This window comes from Eucalyptus grandis, chromosome 7 (genome assembly GCF_016545825.1).
Source record: "Eucalyptus grandis isolate ANBG69807.140 chromosome 7, ASM1654582v1, whole genome shotgun sequence".
Taxonomy (NCBI): domain Eukaryota; kingdom Viridiplantae; phylum Streptophyta; class Magnoliopsida; order Myrtales; family Myrtaceae; genus Eucalyptus; species Eucalyptus grandis.
In genome coordinates this window covers 25405916-25429847 of record NC_052618.1, presented here as the reverse complement: position 1 = coordinate 25429847, position 23932 = coordinate 25405916, and the positions used below count along the sequence as shown (strand labels likewise).

The window sequence follows — 23932 nt, the reverse complement described above, 5'->3', positions numbered from 1 at the left end:
CTAGGGGTATTTTTGGTGGACCTGTGCAGCGTGAAGAACCAACAATGGTGGCTGATCTACTAGTTCGAATTCGAATAAGCTGGGATATTAAGACTCTAAACACCTATTATGATGCACAAACAATACATGACATACTCGGCATTCCGGTGTGACGAAACCTCATCAGCGATAAACTAATGCGGACAGCTACAACAAAGGGCCGGTATACGGTTCCACCCGTGGCTATCATTCTATCGGAGGAACGAAAGAGAGTCTCGACCTTACATGCCTCATCGTCATATTAGTCGCCTCCTCAACTTTGGAAGCGCATCTGGAAGCTTCATCTCCCACCGAAGCTCAAGGTCTTCTCCTGGAATGTCTGCCATAACGCCTTGCCCACAAAGGACAACCTTTATCGACATCATATCAGCCCCGATCCCCTTTGCCCTCTTTGTCACACTCATCAACCGGAGACGATTGGGCACCTCTTCTTGTTCTGCCCCTGGACATCTGACATATGGACACACCCGTCAATCGGTCTTTCTCTCGCAGACACAAGTATCCGCCGCATCGATGAATGGTTTGCTAGCCTAAGTTTTGATAAAAAGCTCGTACCTTCCCTGGAGTTGATTATAGCCATCTGTTGGCAGCTCTGGAAAGCCAGAAATAGCGCGATCTTCTCCAACCGTTGCTTGGATCCATCCTCTGTTGTTCTTGCAGCCACAGCCCAAGTTTGTTCTACTCAGCTCTCCCATTCGTCTCTGTTGTGACAAAGTCATTAGGGCGAATCTTTGGATTGTTTCTAGAGATCTCCTCCTTCGGGGTCCCTCCGAATCAATATAGATGGGGCTTTCATCTCCGGCAACCTCACCGGATCTATTGCTGTCATTTGTCGAGACCATTCTGGGCTTCTGAAGGATGGATTTACCAGATCTGTATAGGCCGCGTCCGCTCTGCAGACAGAAACACAGGCGCTTATCTGTGCTCTCCGGTACGTGCTTCAGCGCCCTTCAGTGACTACCCCTCTGGAGATTGAATCGGATTGCCTTGTCTTGGTTGACGCCCTCAAAGGCCGGCAAGAGCCTCCATGGGAGATCCACCCCTTTCTCCACGAAGTCGCTCTCCTCTATCGCTCTATCCCTCTTTTGCAAATTAGGTCTTGTGCTAGGGTTGCCAATTCAGTTGCTGATTGGGCAGCACGTGCCCACAACAAGGGCTGCCTCTCCCCTTCTTGGGCCGAATCCCCCCCTCCCCCCTTCTCGACTTGCTGTTATCAGATCTAATAGCTGCTGACTGTATTTCCTCTCTTTATAATTAAGTTTTATTTCCTGATCAAAAAAAAAAAAAAAAAAAAAACCTTCCTCTTATTTATTGTTTACCTTAGCACTAAGCGAAGGATCTGCGAGGCTCGCCATAACCAACCATGATCAAAGGTGCAGCGAATGGCCGGACTGAGAGAGGCACGTATTAGTCACTATCTTTCCTTCTTGTTCTTGAGATTTACTTGCCGTCCTTGTCTTCATGCCCTTGCCTAATTCACTTGGAAACAATTTTCAGATGCAATTTCTGGATATACGAAAACTATGGACAGTATCCAACATAAAGAAATGGAGGGATATCGCTGAATCTTGGCAAAGACAAAAGACGAGCTTGTGTAGGTCAAAAGATGGACTGACTGGATCTAATTTGGAGGAACAAAAGAGGAAATGAAAAGAGATAGAGGAAAGAGACATGACAGAGTCTTAAGCAAAATTCAGCACTTCATATCCTGCTGTTTTGTGATGGTTGTATCTATTTATCTATTTCATGCGTGCCTTAAGTTTCGATATGAAGTGTTATAGCGAACATGCACGTTCTTGCTCCCTAGATTCTAGCTTGGTTTCAATGACTTACCATGACTTAGTCACCTTCATGCATATTAGAAAGGATAGAATCACCGAAATGCTTGTCATGCTAAACAGCGTGAGCATGGGACTAAAACTTCCATTCTCAAGCCTCCTGAGGAGTCTCCTAGTGAGTTTCACGACTCCCCCTAATACACTTGCAGATATTGAAGATCAGAGTTTCTTTTCACCATGGATACCTCCCTTCTATTATGCATGTGCACTTCACGACCCGCCCGGTCTGGACATTGGGAAACAACACGACCTAAAATGGGAGATTGATGACTAGAAGACGTCCCGTGATGAGCGGTGGTTTGGTCTACTTATTTTGACCCGATTATCTTACCATCGCCTCATCTCCTTCCTCTCGATTTCTCCCCAGACCATCCATTCTACGTGCCCAAGCCGGAACCAGTTTTACCTGAAGACGAAGCTATTTCGTAGATTGTGATATTGTGCCTAGTGTTTCTTTTGATGTATGTGGTTTTAGATTTTATTATTATTATTATTATTATTATTATTTTATCAGTTGAACGTTTCTAGGATCTCGCGTGTTGTTGTTATATAGGTCTGAATTTCCAAGTTTGAATGAATGTGATGATAAACTTCGTTTCCATGCTTGTCATAAGTAAGACAATAAAATTCATATGTTTGGTCACCTCAAAACGGACTTAGACATTACTCAATTCGATTTATGGGGCAATCGTTAATCTAGTTTATCAATGTTTTGTTTTGCATAAGAGCTGGAGAACCCCCTAACATATTTTATGTAAAAAGCAAAATTTCACGAATGCCTAATCTCAATGTCCTTCAAGATATATGATTCATTTTAGTGTTACAGTTACAAGTAGGGTAGAAAGTTATTTCAATAACGAGTTTCATGAAACGTAAAATTCAGATTCCTTACCACTGAGTTTACAAGGTTTTAATTTGAAAGATCATTTTTTTTTTTTACGACCTTCAAGATATGACAAGTGTACCCTTTGATGTTTGGGCACCTTTAGCTAATTTCATTCTTATGTTTTGTAACTTCATCAAACAATTCATTTGTTTGCACATTGGATTTGCTTTTCCTCGGAGATGACAGGCGTGTTGGATTTTTCATCCTGTTTCATGCTTTGGACAGGATTCACAGAGTAAAATCTAAACAAGTGCCCGGTCAAAAATCCCAGAAATAAACTGAACAAGACAAGAATCATCGAATCAAAAGAATCATGAGCTTAAAGAATGGAAAAACGGCATAAATTGAATGCAATAGATGTAAAATTCTTAGGTGGTCCATTAAGTACAATGTAATGTTAAGCGGCATCGCTATGTTACAAGCTCATCATCAAGGACAGATTCTTCTCGGTCCAAGACTCTTCGGCAGCTCTCCCTGGTTGTACATCAGATATGCGGTATCCACCTATGGAATTTCATCTTCTAGCAAGAAAAAAGCAGGCGCCTACAATGGGGTAATTGAACCGATAAAATCCTCAAAGAAAACGTCAGTTGGCCGCTATCTTGCTTTATCCACCCATTGAACAAAGCATTGCCACGATGAAAATCAGCAGCTCAGACAACGACGGTCAAAGGATTCAGGATCAGAAAACCCAAGGACTCCTGAGACAACGGTTAATGGTGACTGAAGTAGCTATTCTGAATCCTGAACCGGAAAACCAAGAGAAAGTTGGAATTACCCCTCTTGGAAAAAGTCATCTTTGCATGCAGGATTCTTGAACAGGGTATCTTTCCCAGTATTTCTCAACCGGAAGAACTCTTCAGAGGCTCAAAAAGTTTGAAATTGTCAGGTTTTTGATTTGCTTCTTGTGTGTCTTCTGCTGCTAGTCTGAGGCTCTGAAGCTTTAGCTGAATCATCTTGAAGGGCCTGTGTTTGATTTACTTGATCCGGACCAAAGACCACATTATCTGCCTTTTCCTTTCTCTTTCCAAGATGTGAACTATCGTAGCTTTTCCTATTCATCTGTGGACCACCCACTCCGCTATTCTTCACATCCTTGTCGATGCACTCAGGCATGGAAGCAACTCCACTAGGTTCGGCATTTGGTATTCCATTGCTAGGGGCATCGTCCGTAATCATTTCTGGAGCTGAGCTATGTGGTCCAGTACTGAGTTGAGGCCTGGGGTTCTCCATTATCATATCTTTAGCAGACACTCTCACTTTACTACCACTTGGGTGGTTAAAGCTCCAACGAGCATTCTCGAACCACTTTTTCACCTGTAACCAAATCCGTAGGCAGAAAGAACTTTAGACAAATTTAGTGGCCCAAACTTAGAAGGAAATAAAAAAAAATAAAAAAATAAAATCAATATTGTGAGTAAAAGAGAGAGTTACCTGCTGAGTAGTAATTCCTAGCTCCCCAGCTAACTTCTCTGATGCAGCTCGTTCTGGATATTGATTTTCCTTGAAGGCTTCATGGAGTCTCTGCCAAAAACGATTTTCTGATCAGAAAACATTTTGATCCTCACACTGCACTGTCTCCTAAGTTCTTTTACAACACCCGGGTCACTTTGTTGCCTAAAGTGCATTTTGTCTTACTTTATTCCCTACTTTTTCTAACACTACCAATTTGCCAGAGGCCCTGCTGCTGCTGCATCGTTGTCCAGAGAAAAGCATGCGGCACAAAACGTAGGACAACTGTGGAAAGACTGAGGGTTATCACCTTTGTAATAACAAGTGCATTACCCATTAGGAATGCATTCTCTACAAACATTTGACATGAAACATTGGAACCTTCGCACCATTTCGGCACCAATGTGTCACATGCTTTTGTGTGTGACATTAAAAAAGGTGTCGGTATGAAGGATATATGAAACAAAATAAACTTCAGGGAAGTGGAAACTAATGATATTTAAAGGAAAATTGAGCAGGAAAAGCGTAGTACTTTCCCTCTTCTTCAGACATAAAAAATCAAGGTACAAATGCAATCCCTGAAATCAGGCAAAAAAAAAAAACTCTTTCAAATGCAAAAGTGCTGACCCATGAACTAGACTCTTCTTAAAGACAAGACACAGAGATCATGATATATGAAGTAGCCACTAAACCAATACTGCAATTTGGATCATATGGTATTGGAAGGAGAAGGCAGAGAAAGGAACGTGAATGCTTTGAGCCATCATAATACCCAGGGAAGAATAAATTGGATAATTTCTCCAAAACTAAGACAGTGAAACATGCAAAGCATGTACATCCTGAAGTGACAATGAGAACACCAGATAAGAGTCAAGTCGTATGTGAACGGATGGAAGCACTTAGGGTTGGCTCAAGTTATTAGCTTATCCAAGGTTCTCCAGGTGCTCAAACTCATAACACACTACACACTACTTAGTCACAAACAATCACTGTCCGACAATTTGCAAAGAAGTTTATACACATTTGACTTAAAACTGCTTCAGGATTGGCATCAATGTTTACTATCCAAATGGAATATTTGTCTTTTCAATCATCTTGCATCCTAGTTCACTCTCTCTGTGAGAGAGAGAGAGAGAGAGATTTTGTCATATCCTAATGAGGAACTTTAGAAATAAATTAGCAGTGCTTGATCACCTGAGTTACAGCTTCTCCAAGTCTTCTATAAGTTGATCGAGCTTTTCTACCAGTCGATTCAGGTGCTGAAGAGCTTCTTCGTGGTATGGCTGTAATACTATTAGTACTTGGGGAATCCATCCTGTTATTTGTCCTCCTCCTTGGAGTCTGTTCATTCCCATTTTTGTTGGGCTCTATAATTTCTCCACTGGTAAAATTTCCATTGTTTGATGCCAAAGCGACTTTATCAGCACCTCTCTTTCTTTTACTTGGTTCAGCGGTATCACTCCAATCTTCATCATCACTTGAATCGGAAGATTTACCTCCAAATTCCTCCTATGGGAATAACACAAGAAAAGAAATCATGTCAATAATGAAAATACAAAAATGATAGCAATAATAAGAAAGGCCTTGAAGGGATGTGTACTTGAAAACTGTTTCCTGTTTTACACATAGAAAACGGATAAATCTTATAGACCTGTTGTATATTCGACCATTTCATTTATTTATTTTTTAACAATTTCGAATTTTAAAATCTCACTTCAATTGCTTCTACCTTTCTCCTTAATATATGAAGAAATAATGCAGCACCCACAACCAATATAAAGAACAGTTCCAAATTATTAAAATGATCAATTACTTTCAGTAAATCCCATGCGTGATAAAATAGTGTGTAAAAGATGTAACTGTAAACATGAAATAGAATACAAGTTACAAGTTAAACAACTGCTTCTTGACTGCTAAAATCCGTAATGCAATCTAATCGCTCACCAAAAACAAAAATATGAATTATGAAAATACAATCAAAAGAAATAGAGGAGGGTGTTCCTCTCTAAATATATCCACACCCTCAGAATGTCCCAACTCAGCATTCATCTTGTGCATGGACACTTAATACACAATAAAAATCTAGACATCATTGATATGTTAATTTTATACTCCTTCCATCCATAATCTTAGTTTCCTTCAGGTTTCTATTGAAAGTATCCAGTGCAACCACCTTAGCACTTGCCACATCAAATAAGACTTCTGTGGTTTCCCACATATGATGAACAGAGGAGGTATTAATATAAATATGAACAGTAAAGGGACTGCAGAGACTACACATGCCTCAATAGAGGGGTTGGCTGAATATTTCAACATCCACTACCTTTTTTCTTTCCGAGTAAATGGGCACAATTGATATTATTAAATTATTGAAAATGCCGAACTTGTGATTTCAATTTATCTCCAGCCTTTAAAAGAATCATAACATGATGTTGTCAATAGGTCAAGAACTTAGATCAGCCCCATCCCTAGATCAAAGCATCTAAATGTCAGATATCTGCAACTCCTTAAGCAGTGAGTCACTTCTAAAACAAGATAAAAAAGAGAATGCTTAAACTAGCTCTCTTAGTTTTTTTTTTTTTGTTTTTTGGATCAACAGCTGTCTCTTAGTTCAATGGGGCCAATGGTCTTCAACAATGTCATCTCCCACCCTCTAAAATAATCTTCACTTTTCCTTGCCGTCACCCTGGTCAACTCATGGCAATTAAATGCTTCCTAGCATAACAAAAGGGAGGGAAGGAAGAGAAATTATATTGCCTTGCCATTCCACATCTACTCCCAGGACAATTAGTAAACAAGCAAGCATTAGAAAATGTAGAACAAAATGCTGTCATCTTCCAAACGAATCATATGGAAGGATCCAGCTATTGTCCTAAAATTATTTGACGAGCACAGATATTTTCTTGATATGTCCCAATGGAACCCCAAAGAAAAATTAAATCCATAAAGAGACTAATTCTACTATTGTGGTTCTGTGGATCACAATGCTCCATGCAGACAAGCTTACAGAAAGTACTTTAATCAAACAATCACTAGCAACCACCCTATTTGTCCCATAAATTAGCTCATACTGGAAATATGGTAATTGCAAATTCTGCAAAAATCATTATATACTGAAACAACTGCAAAGACTCACATCATAGAGCTTTTTGTAGTCCAGACGCTCAACATGTCTTTTCCCAGGCATACAGACAGAGACATCTTTGTCAGCATCTCCCTCCAGCAAAGATTGCAGTTCACCCTTCACAATTTCCTTCTTTTCAAAACTGTTTCTAGAGCTTCTTCTGCCACCACCTCTGTAGGAATTAACCTCATCTGCTACACCTCCAACAGCGGCTGCAAGATCCTCAGAATCAGAGGTGAAATCAGAACTAGAACCTTCCTCCTTAACCTTCTCACTGTCCGGAGCATCAGGATCAAAATCATCATCTTCCGAATCATCAGAAGACAAACCGATGCGATCATATTTCAAAGAAGCCCCCGATTTATCAGATGTAACATTACATCCAGATTCATCAGAACTAGAGTCATTTCCCTGATCTTCAGAACTAGAGTCATCTCCCAGATCTTCATCAACCTGAGGCGCATCTGGGTCATAATCAGCATCATCTGAGTCGTCAGAAGGGAGACCTAAGTTTGGGTCCTCAGTCTTATCAGCTGTTGCAACCTCAGGAAAAACTTTCTGCATCATCAAGGAGAATGGTAAGGGAAGTAAGGCATAGTGGAACAGTGAGAACTAGCTAGAACCGCAAATGGAACGACAAAAATTTCCATTTCTGACCTCCCAGCTGTCAGCAATAGAAAGATTTGCTCCTTGTGATTCATTCAGCAAGTCTATGCAATCAACTCTACAATCACACCCAGGGCATAGCCAACCCTGGTCGGCAGGAGGAACTGTGCAATAAGCAAACTATTAGGCATGAAATAAGATGCCAATTATCAACAAACAATTACTAGCTTATTGAAAGGAAATTACCGTCTTCTGCATGCAACGGTGGTTCCAGACAGTACTGATGAAACCCGCGATCACAAGCACCATCGCACAGAATTATATCATTGTCAGCAGTCAAATCTTTTGAGCCACACTTTGCACAGAATATCTGCCAGGAAACCATCCCAGGTTATAGCATTACCCAAATCACTGTTAGTGAAGTGAAACAACACTTGGTAAGTTCTTCATAGATGTTTTAACAAATTCCCAAAAGACACTTGCGAAGGAACCAGTTAAGGAATTTTTGCAATTTCCAATGCACTACTTTCCTCATGCTATGCATAATTAATACTTGAAAAATTGAAATACTCCGCATTAAGTATACTTAGCAAGTGCCCAGAGGCACTTATTAATGAGACCCAATTTTGATATTGCACAAAAGCCAATTTAATCAAGCTTCTTCCGTACATCCTCACTGTCTATCATTCCTTCTGAATCAAATAGAGCTTCTGGCAGCTTTCCTTCTGCACATAATGAATCCAGCTGCTGAAATAGATCCCTTATTCTCAGCTTGCGTTTTACAATTTCTGATGTGGCCCGCTGAAGTTCCTTCTCTGGCTTTATCTTTTCCAAGCTGCCAAATAACATTAGCGATGAGCAGCTACAGCTAAAATTTTTATCTAGGCACTCTAACGGTCATATGAATAGCATATGCAAACTTAAAAGTTGGTCATTGTCAAACAAACTAAAGAAAGTTACCACAATAAAATTGATTGAAGTTCACTGGTTTCTGAACTTCACTGGATTTTGGTAAAAAATAAGTGGAACTTTACAAAACTATAAACAGAAATGAGATGTTAAGAAAGCTCCCTTTTTAGGCTGCAAACCATAATCCACAAAACCTTTTAACACCATCTAATCAATTGTATTTAAAAATAAAATAAAAAATACTTGCAAAAATCATTTAGTTCAAGCAATTTTAATGTGTAGATATGTGAACTAGTCTCAAAACTTCCTACTCCTCAATTCTAAGAAAAAATGAAAAGTTTCTAGTGATCAAACACTATAACCCTATGCAGAAACTCCTGCTGAGATACCGAATCCTCAGAAGGAACTGAAACACATTCTCGATATGAAGCACTGCTAGCAAATTGTCAGCCCTGTACGTTGAGTGCATCCAACTCGCCAGAACCATGTCCATTGAGGTGCCTTCAGAAGCTCAAGGCTATCATTCGGATATCTTTTACCCACATGACAATCTATCGCCCAAGATCATGTTAAACCTCTAGGGTGGACAAAGGAGCACCAGAAAAGAGAACATTCCCTAGTAGCTATAGATCATAGAACATTCCCTAGTAACTATAGATCATTCTCCTATGTCACCTTGATTGAAAGTGGAAGTGGGCAGTGTTCTGACTCACCATTTCAGAAAGCCATAGACTTCAGGACTCATCTAAAAGGATCCAGGAAAAAAAAAAGGACACAGGTATGGAGACATGTCATTATATTACATCATAGATTATCTAGAGCAGACAGACACATTTCTTTTCTTTATATATTAATGATTGACTGCACTATATCAATATATTATTCAAAATGTAACAAATAGCACACTTTTCTTAATATTATGTGTTCATCAAGAATCACATAACTAAATATAATATTACAACACAACATATTAACTATCTCAATTACTTGTGAATTTAATTAATGATACATGATTATCTAGAACTGGATCATTTTGTATATAAGATGATTCCGTATTATAAATTAGAGATAAGTACTGTAAAAATCCTAAAACTTGTCACAAAAATGCAATTGAGTTTTAAAACTTGCAAAAAGTACAATCAAATCCTAAAATTTATCAAATTGTTTCAATCGAGTCCTAAAGTTAACACCGTAGCCTTTTCTATTAAAAATGTTGACGTAGAATTTCAAATATCTTTTTATTTTCCAAGTGGATTTTTTAAATTATTTTTTATTCAAAATTTAAAAACTAAAAAGAAAAGTTAAATTTTTTTTTAATTGTCTAAAAAAAAAATTCAGTGGCTCCTCCTTGCCGCCATCCATTGCCGGAGGGGCCGGCGACAGTCCGGCCCCTCGCCTGGCCAAGGCGAGGCCACGCCAGCCCTAAGCGAGGGCCGGCGAACCTAGATCTAGCGTGCCCAAATCTAGGTTCGCCGGCCCTCGTGGGAGGCCGACAGATCGTCGCCCGCCCTAGACGAGGCCTCGTCGGCCCTTGCTCGGGATTGGCAAGGCTTGCTGGGTGAGGGTGCCCCGATCTAGGGCCACCGACCCTCGCGGGGCGGGGCCCAACGACCGTCGCCCACCCCGAATGAGTCGTTGCCGGCCTTGGGCGAGGCCTCGTTGGCCCTCACTCAGGGTCGGCAAGGCTCGCCGGCCCCGAGCGAGGGCCGACAAGGCCTTGCCCAAGGCGGGGACTGTTGCCAGCCCTCGCCTGGGGCCGAGTGAGGGCCGGCCACCCCCGCCCAAGGCCGGCAACCATCGCCAGCCCCTTCGGCGATGGGTGGCGGTGGCGGCAAGGGTGGGGGGTGGCAGCCACGATTTTATTTTCTTTTTTTTTTTTTATCTAAATTTTTAAAAATAAATTTTAACTTTTCTTTTTAGTTTTAAAAAAATTGAATAAAAAATAATTAATAAATCCATGTGGAAAATAAAAAATTATTTAAAATTCTATGTCAGCATTTTTAACGGAAAAGGCTAACGGTGTTAACTGTAGGACTCGATTAAAATAATTTGACAAGTTTTAGGATTTGATTGCCTTACGGTTTAGGACTCAATTGCATTTTCGTGACAAGTTTTAAAATTTTTGCAGCACTTATCCCTTAATTAACACCATCATCTCATTATTGTAATTTTTATTCTATTATATTATATGAATATAAAATAAGATGATTAATAAATATAGTACAAGTAAATCTTGATGGAATTGTGCCATTGAAATATGTTGTACTTTGGTCAGCTTAGATGATGCAACCAAAGTTGTTGTGGAGAAGAGATTCTTCTCCCATATTAAGCAACATAGGTTTCATTCATACATTGAAAAACAAAATCATAGTAATCAAAATGCATGAGGATTTTGATGGTGCCAGTGAAGTGGTCATGATCAACAAACAAAGAGATATTCATGATTATTCCATCTAACCTCATGGGTATGTTGGGTAATTTGATGCTATTCTTTACTTATTACATATGTTATTCATGAAATTAAATAGTGTCGGGGTAATAACTAAACTGAAATGCATAATAACCATTACATTACAACCTTATTCCATCTCTATACAACCAAATGGGCTCAGTTCACTGTATGTACCCTTGTCACTTGGTATCAAGTTCATCAATAATGACATGCTGCAGCACATAATCAGCAAAATAGATTTTTATGAAGCAATCTGACATACACATACCTTAGCCCTTTCCACCCTTCACCAGAATAAGCATCAATCAAGTTTCTCTCATATCCAATTCTGTTTAACATATAGCTCAGGTTTTTCCTAATTCTAGAATATTCATCTGCAATACCTTCCCTTGCTTGCCTCTTCTTTCTCTGCTTTCTTTTTACTTCTTCACCTGGGTTTACTACATCATCCTTAGACTCAGCTATAGACTTATCTTTTGATCTTGAGCGAAGAACTCTGTCGCTGCCAAGTGATGACCTCCATGTGTTTCTTTCTTTCAATCTCTTAGAAGTTCTTCTGTCCCTATGGCCTGACCCTTCGGAGTTCCCTGTAAGATTCTCCTGTTGCAACTCTGATGGATCATAACTAGAGCTGTTAGTCAGCTCCTCCATGTGGACTTGCAGCTGCTCATTAACAACAGAATCTCCATTAAATTCAATATGTTCTAATACAGAAGAACCAATCTCCACATTAGATCGTAATCCAGTACTTTCGGTTTCAATTTTATCAGACACGATAGTACTCACTTGAACTGATACATTTTCACCATGGTCAGGGACAGGTAATTGATTTCTTATACTACCAGATCCACAATGGGTCTCATGTAATTGAAGATGTTTAAGGCACAGAACACTTGCAGCTTCATCGCTCATTCTTATGTTCGGAGAAAGCAGCATCCTGTGTTCAAAGGTTGAATTCTCACAAAAAGGTTTGCGCAATTGCTCAGCAGTATCACTGCACAATGGACTACCAGTTTCTTTTATTCCAAGTGTGTGTCTTTTTTCTTCTTGACCAACTGAATATCTGGAACCAAACTGGTGTGCCGCTCCATTATTATCTTCCTGAGTCACCAGATTCTCAGAGAAGGCATGGCTAGAAGGCACAATTGTTGATCCTTCAACGCCAAGTTCACACCTCTTTTCTTGGAGTGAATGTGCACCATCTATGCATTGTGAATTGAACTTATGAATGCTTTCCCCAATATCTTCTCCAGCACTTGCAATCTCAGTGTTCTTTGTTTTATCTATCACACTTTCAGGAGATATTGCAAGATTCTTCACCTGGGATGGGTCTTTAGAAGGCATTCCCATCCTGTTTATTTCAAAAGACTTAGATACATGTGCTCCATCATCCACAACGTCTGCGCAAGATTGATTCCCCATATCCACAAGCCCAATTTTTATACCTTCTGAAACAAGGCCCTGTCTCTTTTCCAGGATACTCTCCTCAAGTCCATTAGCTTCACTACTTTTTGTAATCTGTTGTGCAGAAACATACTCCATCTGCTTATCCTCAGCCATTATTAAGGATCAAGACACCATGTAATTGATGCTTATTAGGCAGATTAGGGATGCTCACTTAATTAAACTCACTAAAAGACAGCTTCATTAGATGCTTCAAGCAATTTAATGTGGAAGACTTCACTCATCTATTATATCGAGCAGTCTCAAGAACATATACAACAAATTTTTCCCAGGAAATTATGCAGAATGAGTCTACAAATCTTGCCAAAAAACAGTAATGATGCCGCATATGTACCCTCCAGAAACCTGGCAAGAGGAGAGGAGACCAGTAATCAATAGAAGGAGAAGTAACCCATTATCAACAAGGATAGACATGCACCCAGGGATTATACATTCTCGTAAGGACACAGTTTTGTCTCTACAGCAGTTTGTAAAAGATAATGCACTCTACTGAAAGATTCACGGAAGCAAACTTTAAGTTACCTCATCTACAGGATTAAACAGCTTCTATGATAATGATTTTGATGGGAAAACAACATTTAAAACTTGATGGCGTGATGCAGTAGATAATAAAGGAAAATTTTGGCAAGAAAATCTCAAACAAAATTCTTATGAAGAGGGTGAACTCCACTCTTGTGCTTTAAACTCATAAAGCTCAGGTAATATCATGTACATGTAGTTCTCAACAACTTACCATATGGTTGTTCTCCCTTCAATAATTTTCTGTCTTTATAAATAAATAAACCAGTTTCAGAGGGATTTCACATGATGAATCTCCTATTTCTGATGTTTTGGTGTATAAGTTTAATATTCACATCAAAATTTGTACCCAAAGAACGAGAGATCGATAGAGATCTCTCCACAGAGCTCAAGAGGGATGGTTAAAGTGGAGAAATGTGCTGTTATTTTGTGCAATAACCAAATATCTGTTAAGTATAGTGGTAAACTCTAGATGACAGCAATAAAGCCATAGATGCCCTATGGCATGGAGTTTTGGGTTGGAATTCTAGGTAGTTAAACATCAAAATCTGCACAAAATGAGTGTGGTGTAGATGAGAACGCTTTGTTAGATGTAAGGGCACCTGAAAAAAACAAGACAAGAAATGAATCTATTTGAGAGATTACAAAAAAGTAGCCGTGGCTAAAATCAAGGATAAGATGAGAGAAATTAATGTGAGAATTGAGATGGTTTGGTCACATGGAAGTAGAGATGATCGATTCTAAGGTGGGCCAATTCCCAACCAAGAATTAGAAAACAACCTTGGGACTCCCAGTTCCAAAATTTTGAAACCGGGAACTGCACCTATCAGTTTTGGTTCCTGGTTCCACCCAGTCCAAAGCACAAATCTGAAAAATGTGCAAGGCAAATGGGAATGTGAAGGGGACACGAAGCCCACGACTATTTTGGAGACTTTCATGAAAAGATTCGCCTTGACCAAACAAGAGTGCCTTTTCATTTAAAGAAAACACCATTTTTTCTCATTTTAAATGAGAAGCCAATAATTGACCTAAAGAAAAAAAAAAAAAGAAAGAAAAAAAAAAAAAAAAGGCCAACGAGGAGAAGAAATTACCTTCTTCTTGAAGTTGAAGGGATCATGGATCGAACTTATTTATTAGGAAGGAAAAGAAAACAACAGCGAGAGAGAAGAAGGGTAGAAAGACGAAAAAATTTGCTTTTGCCTCCCGCCCCAAAAGCTGAAGAGTGATTAGGGTTAAAGTCCCCAAGGAAAGCATTACCATCGAGGAAATTCACTATTTTCCGGGAATCAGTGGCACTAGTATAGTGACAAAGTGGAGGAGGATGTTCTAGTGCTTCCAATCGTAAGCTAGGGCTAGGTCTTGCTTGGATAGCTCCAAGGGCATGGAGTCCTCAATGGCGACGCAACGGTGGGGCGCTCATAGAAGGACTGAGCACAGGTGGGGAAGCAAATGAGGGAGCAGAGCATTCAAGAGAGGTAGTCAATCTGCTTGCCCAGCACTCCTCAATTGGCTTCTCCTCCAGCTTAGTCATTTTGAAGGATATTTGTCAATGTTCTTCGTGGGTGTGTCAATACTTGTGTTTTGAGTAAAAACCCAATTCTATCAGGGTACAACAAGTAGTTTCGTCCTTGGAACCGGGAACTGAACCGGTTCTCTCTAGAACCATCCTTAAATCAATCCATCCAAGCCAGTTCGGCCTGGTTCGGGGTTGAGCCTGGACCGGTGCTCACCGGGATCGATGCTCACCCCTACATGAAATGAGGAAATTCAATGCTCCAGTGAGAACATGTGATCAAGGAATGGACATATGAGTTAAAAGTGGCAAGGAAAGACCTAGAAGAACGTGGAAGAATATTATAAGGAAAGATATGGAGCATCAGAGAATCTACTAGGATTCATAGAGTCAACCCAACCTAGTAAGATAAAGATTGGTTTCTTGTTTGTTACACTCTTCTATTTATGACATTAGTATTGATTTAGTACACAAAAATAGTGAAGCAATGGCAACTGTAATTGAAACTGGTGACAATGGCATCTTCAAATAAATGTCATCCCAATACATTGCCGTGAGGTACTATGAAAAGCTAATACTAAGCATTATTCAATAGCATTACCCTAGTTACATTTAGATTTTTTCCTGAGCAGAAAACAAAAAAGACACCATATGAAGAACAAAAACAGAAGGAAAGAAAAGAAAGTCATATGATATACGATATCATGATGATGATTAAGGGAACACATAAACATGGTTTCTTCACATCATCTTCTCAGCATCTTATGGAAAAGTATTCCTACTCTCGTAAGAAGATGTCATTTCATGATGCGATGACCTTACTAGTTTAAAGGATAGGGGAAAAGTCAAAATTGTGTAGGCATTATGCAAGAAATTTCATATCAAGTGCTTGGAACTTCGTAAAGATGCACTTGGAAACACAGTGCAATGGTATAACACGAACTATATCACTAATAGCCCTTTGGGTACAGATTTCTCAGAGAAGCTTCAATTGTGAAAAGGAGTATAGCAGCTTTTATGGAATGTTCGACAAACGCCTCATAACTGCAGTATCTCCAAAGCTGCAGCTATTAACATCATCTTTTAGGATTGTCTAGCCTACTCTTAAGGTGTTACTGGACGAAAATGTTACAGTTATAGCATGGCTACAGTGCAACCATAGCTAAACAAAACAAGCTCTGGCCCACTCACAAAAAGGTTTAAGCGGCCTGCCAAGGAAAGGGTTTTATGTTGTCAATCACCGTTCATGATGGAAACAACGATGTGCCGAAGAGGTCAGCATAGTTCAAACATCAAGTCTAATAGAAAACATCAAATGACATGAAATCCCATCAAAGAAGCTACGGCACGTGCTAAAAAACCCCACAACTTCTATCCAAGAACATCCCCCCTTCACACAAAAGCCACTGCATTAGCATCTTAAAGAGCACCTCCAGCACCCAGAACCCATCAAGAACGCACGCCACCCTAAACAAATTTTACAAATTCAAGAAGTCCCATTCGGCAGCAACTCAGCCAGCGAATGGAAAACGGAAATGACGACAACCCACTTCGTTCCCTACTCAGAACGCCACGCACCGCGTCGTTTCCGCGCAAACGGCACAGCTGAGAGGTCAGCTTCCACAAGAACACGGAAAACAAGAAACCGCGACGACATACACCCATCCATTGCACAACCCAAAAGGACGAGAAACGAAACCCGAAAGCGAGAAATGAAGCGCTCACCTCTTGCGGCGGGGCAGGCACTCGGAAGAAGCGTCCCTCTCCCTAATCGCAAAGCCAAATGATACAGTGAAAAATCATTACAATTCGTACAACAGCCCAGTACAAACACACATGCAGCGACCCCGACGAGCCCCGGAGAGAGAGAGAGAGGGGGTAGAGATGAAGACGGCGACGGCGGCAGCGGTGGCGGTGGCGGCGGCGTTTGGAAGAGCTCGCACCGGCGACAGAAAAAGCGGGGAAGATCTCCCTCTCTCTCTCTCCCTCGCCGTCTCCTGCACTCAACTTCTCAGGGGTCTAAAGGGAACAAAAAGACCGAAAGCGAAGGGGGAGCGGGCCTTCCCGGGCCGGGCTTCGTCGGAATCGGAGCCCGGCCCAAGAAAATGGGGCCCGCTTGGGCACGAAATACGACTATCGTACCCGCGTGGTCTACTTATTATATGACGATTTTTCTCTTTTGACTAGAAAATAATTCCTTTTGATGAGCATGCAGTTTGACATAATTGTGTCCCATACGAATAACCAGGAGTGGTTGGTCGTAGGGTAGGTAAGTTTTGCACCAAAACTATTTATATCCTTTTTAAAAAAAAGAAAAAAAGGAAAGCAAAATGGTTGATTGATTTGGACACGGTCTTACAAGATTCAAGTCCTCAATAGAAAAATATGGATTGGGTAAGAACACGAAAATTGAACTAGTCACTCTCAAAATTTGTTCCCAACTTTTAGAACTAGGAAGTGGATTAATCTTTTTGGGAAACAATCCAATCGGTTGTTGCTATAATTAAAGGGTTAATACTAACAAAAATCTATAATGGTATGTTTATAATAAATTTATTCAAAACTAATGTTTTTACCACAAAATATATCAAACTAATATACCTATGACAAATTTCTCTAAACTAATTTTTTTTACTATAAAAAATTCAGAATTTGGTATTTTATGATAAATATACCTTTCATTAATTTTCGTTGAATTGGATTATTAAAACCATCATCAAACTCAACATTTTTAATGGTAAAATTTAGTGAAAATTAATAAATGGTAAATTTGTTACTAGTGTCTTAATTTAAGATTTTTAATTGGAGTAAAATTGTTACATGTGTACCACCATCTTTGGTCCGGTTGGATAAGTATTCCAATTATCATTTGAGAAGAGATCCAGAAGTGGCTGGTTGGATAAGTATTCATGATCGCTCTTCAGAGGAGAAGAGTTCGAATCCCGTTGACCGCACGGGATCTTAAATGCGATGTCAGGATGGTGGATTCTCCGCTAGCATCGTCCCAGGATTTACCCCCGTTACCTCGCCATCTGGGCTTGAGTCCGTGTCAGGTGTTGGTACGGTGCGCGGGTCCTGGTCATCAAAGTGTGCATTAATTTGAGATTGTTTCTAATATTAACTCATGCCCAAATGACAATGGCATGGAATTGAGGCCCAGAGCCGACGGGCCGGCCGAGAATTGGGCTGCCCGGGAAGCTCGCGGTCAACGCCGGCCCGTCCCCTCCGATTTTGTCGTCTCCTCCGCCGCCGCTTGTGGCTGCAGTTGGCCACGCCTTCAGCCGCAAGTCGTGGGAGGGAAGAAGAGAGAGAGAGAGAGAGAGAAGGCGACGGGTCGTGGGGGGCGGTCGAAGTTGTTGCCCGCCATGGCAACCCTAGCCTCCTTCCTCTCCTCTTCTCCCTCCCTCCCTCGCCTCCACCACCGCCTCCACCGCCACCACCGCCTCCACCACCACCGCGGCGTTGACTCTCTCTCCTTCGCCGCCGCCGCCGCCGCCGCCGCCGCCGCCGCCTCTCCCGTCCGCATCTCCGTAGCCCCCAGGAAGGGCCGGGCCTTGATCGCCGCCGCCTCCGCCTCTTCGTCGCCGGATGCCTCCTCGTTCGATGATCTCGGCCCCGGAGAGGACGGCCGGTCGGCCGATTCGCCTCAGGTTGGTGCTCGATTCCGTCGATTGGCCGGGGGTGATTCACCTCGGAAGCATGTGATTTTCGGTTATGATGCTGTTTGCGAAAGCGCTGTGGCTTTGGTGTTCTTCTTTAGGAACTAGGAAATTGCTCTTTCTTAGGAGCCGCCGGGGGAATTTGATCTTTTTCCTAGTTTTCATGGAGATTCTTCGCATCGTTTCCAGTAAATAGCAAGTTTCGATATCTTGTTCATTTTTGCGTGTGGCGCGGATAGATATCTATCCGGAAGAAGATGCAATTTGCTCAGCATGGGTGTTTGTGGGATGAGATGTGAAGATTGAGTTGGAGGCTACAAGGGATTGCTTTTGAATTTGAGGGTGTAATGGATGGAACTGAACCACATGAATTATTAGAAACGAATCTGTTCTATCGCAGGAACCATTAAGGGAGCGAGAGAAAAAGTTTTGATTGATGAAGGATGAAATTTTGTCTAGTTGCTAGCGAGTTCTAGTTCTGAGCATTCGAGAATGGAAGCTTTTTCCTTAGCGAGATTCATTTGGCAAATCGGGACGTCCATTTTTCTGAAGATGTTTCTGTTTCAATCGTTAAATGTGGCTTTTAGGATTGCATGTTTAGGTTCTTGTCTTGCTCCCCCAAAGCTGACACTAAGCTGTTGGGATTATGCTTTTCAGAAATCGGCTCTCTTCGCTTTGATACAAGAGATAGAACCGCTAGATGTGAGCCTCATCCAGAAAGACGTAGCCCCGACTACTATCGACGCAATGAAGAGGACTATATCGGGAATGTTGGGGTTGCTTCCGTCGAATCAGTTTCAAGTATATATTGAAGCTTTGTGGGAGCCACTCTCAAAGTTGTTGGTTTCTTCAATGATGACAGGGTATGCTTATATTGTAAATATGCATAGGCATCAACAATTCATATCTTTGAAAACTCAATTCTCTTGAATTTATAGATATATAATGTTGCTCTAAAATCAAGGTTCTGTTTTTCTCTACTTGAATGCTCCATTAGTTGCATCAGGCCTATGCATTTGAGAATTTAAAGAAATTATCTGAGAATTCCATTTTATTTTCTTCAGTAACAGATTGTTTGTCTCCTCTTATGCATTTGTGATGGAAATTTTTCTTGGAATGCAGTTATACACTGAGAAATGCGGAATATAGGCTTTGCCTTGAAAGGAATCTTGATACGCATGAACAGAGCTTTGAAAATCAGACTGAGGACCGCTCACAAAGTGGCGTGCCAGAAATTTTACTAGATAGTGCTAGAAGAATCGACTTTTCAGGAAAGAACACAATATCACTCAAATATGAAAAAGTTAGAGAAGAGACAGTTGAGGACATTGATAGTAAACGTCTAGGCAAACTTTCTCGTGAAGCTCAGGAATATATTCTTCATTTACAATCTCGTTTATCATCTGCCAAAAAGGTTTGTGTTCCTTCTTACGCTACTTAAATGTTAATTTTTTTTTTATGAGTAACTTTGTTGTTAATTAAGTATAATATACAGTTGTATCTCTTTGTACTTGCAGTCGACTATGTTAGCACATGTGCTTAATCATGTCTCTGATAAACTAAACCAAATTGTAGTTTTAATCTTGGAGCCCCATTTTGTGGGCTGCTGTTAGTCATCAGATTGAGGAACTGGAAGCTATCCAGTTGTAAGTTTGACATTGACTGGACTATGGCAAAGCTTAATATGTCTTGATGAGAATAAAGTGGCTGAAGGAGATGATGAAGTGTGATAATAGATCGGTGTAGGCCAAAGATTATGTTTCCTAATAATGCTGTTATGAAACTGGTGCCTAATTTTTCAAAGCAATCTAATATCTACTTATGTCATATTTGATCCAGGAGTTTTTATGCCCAATGTCCTCAATTTTATGGCTAGATGTTTTGCTTTGAGGCATGGTTGAATTTAATATTTAATTGAAAGGTCTATTAGAATAATGGTGCAGAAATATTCATTCCTATATTTCTTTTATGAAGGAACTGCATGAGGTCAAGAGGAAAACTGCTGCTCTCCAAATGCAACAGTTCGTCGGGGAGGAAAAAAATGATTTGCTGGACTACTTGAGATCACTAGAACCAGAAAAGGTTACATCATGTTAAAATTAGATTCTTTTCAATGGCCACTATCTGCATATGGATATTATTTATGCATGTGTGTTACGCTTGTTTCCTTTTTTTGTGTATGGCTTCTGAAATCAACAGTGGCTATACCAAACTACTCTGACACCACGTTATTTCCATTAATTTTTCTGACACCCTCTTGTATTTTACAATGTCAGGAGATATCTACTGATAAGATCTCAAGATAGTTTTTGATGCAGAAGGAGTGTCGGAATAGTTTATGAAAATACATGGCATGGACAAGCAATTTGAGCAAAATAGGAGGGGTGTTGGACTAATTTGTGAAAATACAATGTGTGTTCGAGTAATTTGATCAAAACTAGAGGAGTGTGAGAGTATTTCCCATTTATTTGTAATTTAACTAAGGAAAAAGAACACCACGAGTGTCATAACTTTTGTATGGTGCTCAAGTGAGCGCCATAACTTTTTTTTTTCTTTTGATCACGCGGTACTCAATTAAATGTCATAACTTTTTTTTTCTAATTACTTGAGTGTCATATAACTTTTCAATCGATCATTTGAGTGCCATAACTTTTTAGAAATGTTCACCACAAGTGCTATACCATATGTTGGATTTCCCATAGTTCGGTGAAAGTTTTAAAAAAAATTTGGCACTAAGTGATCAATTGAAAGTTATAGCACTAAAGCAAATGTTTTTTAGGAGTTATGGCACTTAAGTGATCGAAAAAAAAAAGTTATAGAGCGCTGTACAGAAGCTATGGCACTTGTAGTGTCCTTATCCCCTTAACTAGGAAACCATCTTCCTCCACTCAATTCTTACCAAATAATTCCTCATATTTACCTAATACAAAGTATCCACTGAACTTTACAAAATAGTATTAGCAAACATATTTGAAGCAGCAGTGCTCCTTTACCACTTGAATATTCTCTGCTTTGGCAGGTAATGATTCAGAGAAATTCAATTTGTGTCTGTTACATATTCCCAGTCAAACCTAAGAATGATTTTCATGATGGGAACCTTGTTTGGTGAGAGAACTTTAGATGCATGTTCATGACAAAGAATGCCAAGGAGAGAAAATGAGTTGCAGGAGCATATCTAGAATGAATTAGATTGAAAAAAGTTCTCAACGATTTTCTCCTGTTTTGCCCTCAAGTCAATCTTTCTCCAGTGCAACTGATTTGTACTTTGAATTAATTAAAGCCACTTATTATACTTGTTCCAGAGCTACAAAATTCATCTCTCAAGTCCTGATCCTTTCATTATCGACCCAGATCCAGCACATAGATCTTAAATGTTTTGAACTTAGCATGTGCTTTTCCCATGGCATTACTGTTTTGAAAAGTGATGACTTAGCATGGCTTTATACTTTATGGCTTTCCATATCATTTACCTATCTTCTTGGTTATGTGGATTTGCATTTTGTTTGCCTTTCTAATTTTGTCTGTTATGACCATTCAACTATTTTTCATTTTTATGTTGGAACTGTCACAGCCTGCACTACTCATGACTGTGAATCATGTGTCGAGGTATTGCCAATTCGCCATCCCTCCTCTTTCTATTCTCCTTTATTTGCATGGATGCGTACTGCATGCACCTATTAATGGATGAAACTTTTAACTAGCAAACTTCATGTTTGGATGAGGACATGTAGCGGCATCCTCACTCCAAAGCTATTCTTGAAGTGCTTTTACTTTCCATATACAAATGGAGTAATGAAATATGTGTAAACAGGTGGCTGAGCTATCGGAACCTTCCTTGCCTGAATTGAGGGGAACAATCCACTCAGTCATTCATGGTCTTCTAGCAACTTTGTCTCCCAGAATGCACTCTAAGGGTCCTCCTTCATCAGAGTACTCGTCAAACCAAGAAGTATGTTCCGGCGATGATGATCACCCTGAACTTGTTGATAATGTGTCACTCCAGTTCCAGCCAGTTGTCTCATTAACTAGGGACTACCTAGCACGACTGCTCTTCTGGTTAGTCCAGCTCCTTTTATCTTTTTGGGGCACTGTATTGGATATAGTCAATTGTAGATGCTTGATTGCTTACCTGATTATGGGAGCTTAGTATATCTGAAAAATCAAGAACTAACTTGCTGGCATGATCCAATGTAAGCAAGTTTTGCCTATATACTCTCAATATGGCATTCTTTCTTGCTCGAACTTCCATAAATTAGATTTATCTCTTGTCCTAGTATTACTGTATGTTGTGTTGAGAATCACATCTACTGTTGCATTACACACTTTTAGTCAAGTTCATCCATATTTTACTTTCTGCCATTCCTGATGGCTTTAAGTCTGTACTTCACTGGACCAGAGATTGTCATAGTATGACACTCGATGGCTGACAACCTGGCCTGCCACATTTTCCGCGCAGAAACACTTTGCAGCTAGAAATTGAGCATCCTATTGTACTTGCTCTGAAATATATTGCAGATAAATATTGTCCTTCACTGTTTTATACTCGGTGAACTCTGTTTAACTGTTGAAACTGACAATGGTTCTAGCTATTCTCATCCATCATTTTGCTTCTCCAGGTGCATGTTGTTAGGGCACCATCTGAGAGGCCTTGAATATAGGCTGGAGCTTGTGGAACTTCTATCTCTAACAGTTGATACTGAAAATGATGCCCCTGAGAGTGGACAAGTTTCTTAAAGAGTCGGAAGCGCCTCTTTGTTGTTTCTTTAATCACTACATGAATGCAGGATAGAATTACGAGGGAGTTCATGTATATTGAAGAGACGCAGTCGCAGTTCACCTGTCCCGTCCTATGATCAACACAAGCTACATCTCGTCATTGCAAATTGTCATAGCACCATAGATCGAACCAATTCTCCTCCTGTAAGTACATATGTTTATGTCATTGTCAATAATAAGTTTACCCAGCCTGTTCATGAAAATATGAACATGCCTGTCTGCTGGTTAATTATTCTTTTTCTTGCGCATTCTTTGGGCCATGTCTTTCTGTTCAGTACTTTTGGAGATGTTGCTCTCAAAAAAGTAAGGCGTATGTGTGTTTTTTCTCGTACAATTAAGAGAGATCGCTTGAGCTTAATCACAAATTCCATATGACAGCTATAATGAGATATCTGGACTGTGGAATGGTATGTTTTGTACTCAAACACTCCACACATGGTCTGCCAGGAAAAATCTTAACGTATGCGCAAGGTGACCGTAGTATTTGGACGATGTGCAAAAAAGTAGAACAAAAGGAGTATGTGAAGGATAAGAACGACGCTGAGGGAGATTTTCGTAGAACATAAGGTATGTGGCACCTTGATCGGATTATTATTGTGGGAAAAGACTTCACGAGATCCCGAAAGAGGTGCCTTGGTTGGAACTACGAAATCACCAACCTGATGAAATTCAGTTTAGTGTCAAACCTTAACATA

General features: G+C 40.2%; 2 protein-coding genes across 7 annotated transcripts; one reads left to right on the top strand and one right to left on the bottom strand.

The window, feature by feature from the left end:
* Positions 1-3082: 3082 nt before the first annotated feature.
* Positions 3083-16793, bottom strand: LOC104453129 (homeobox protein HAT3.1). 5 transcript variants are annotated; one of them, XR_005552731.1, is made up of 10 exons: positions 16528-16793; positions 11575-13115; positions 8615-8780; positions 8192-8315; positions 7997-8109; positions 7352-7897; positions 5410-5724; positions 4198-4287; positions 3542-4080; positions 3083-3464 (listed from the first exon to the last, which is right to left on the bottom strand). XR_005552731.1 is itself a non-coding variant. In XM_010067647.3 (10 exons), the coding sequence occupies exons 3-10, from the start codon at positions 12864-12866 to the stop codon at positions 3649-3651; spliced, it is 3078 nt and encodes a 1025-aa protein (XP_010065949.2). In that variant the 5' UTR covers positions 12867-13115; positions 14547-15037; positions 16528-16793; the 3' UTR covers positions 3083-3648. The 5 variants fall into 5 exon arrangements, 4 of the variants coding, with proteins under 4 accessions (XP_010065949.2, XP_010065952.2, XP_010065948.2 ...); XM_010067647.3 differs by adding an exon at positions 14547-15037 and having other exon boundaries at positions 3083-4080; XM_010067650.3 differs by having other exon boundaries at positions 3083-4080; positions 11575-11969; positions 12093-13115.
* Positions 16794-18074: 1281 nt separating this feature from the next.
* On the top strand, positions 18075-23474 carry LOC104453127. 2 transcript variants are annotated; one of them, XM_039317130.1, is made up of 6 exons: positions 18075-18452; positions 19119-19324; positions 19584-19875; positions 20436-20543; positions 22033-22067; positions 22273-22459. In XM_039317130.1, exons 1-6 carry the CDS (start codon positions 18168-18170, stop codon positions 22307-22309), a joined length of 963 nt encoding a protein of 320 aa, XP_039173064.1. In that variant the 5' UTR covers positions 18075-18167; the 3' UTR covers positions 22310-22459. The 2 variants fall into 2 exon arrangements, with proteins under 2 accessions (XP_039173064.1, XP_010065946.2); XM_010067644.3 differs by lacking the exon at positions 22033-22067 and adding an exon at positions 23078-23474 and having other exon boundaries at positions 18077-18452; positions 22273-22517.
* The last annotated feature ends 458 nt before the right edge of the window (positions 23475-23932 follow it).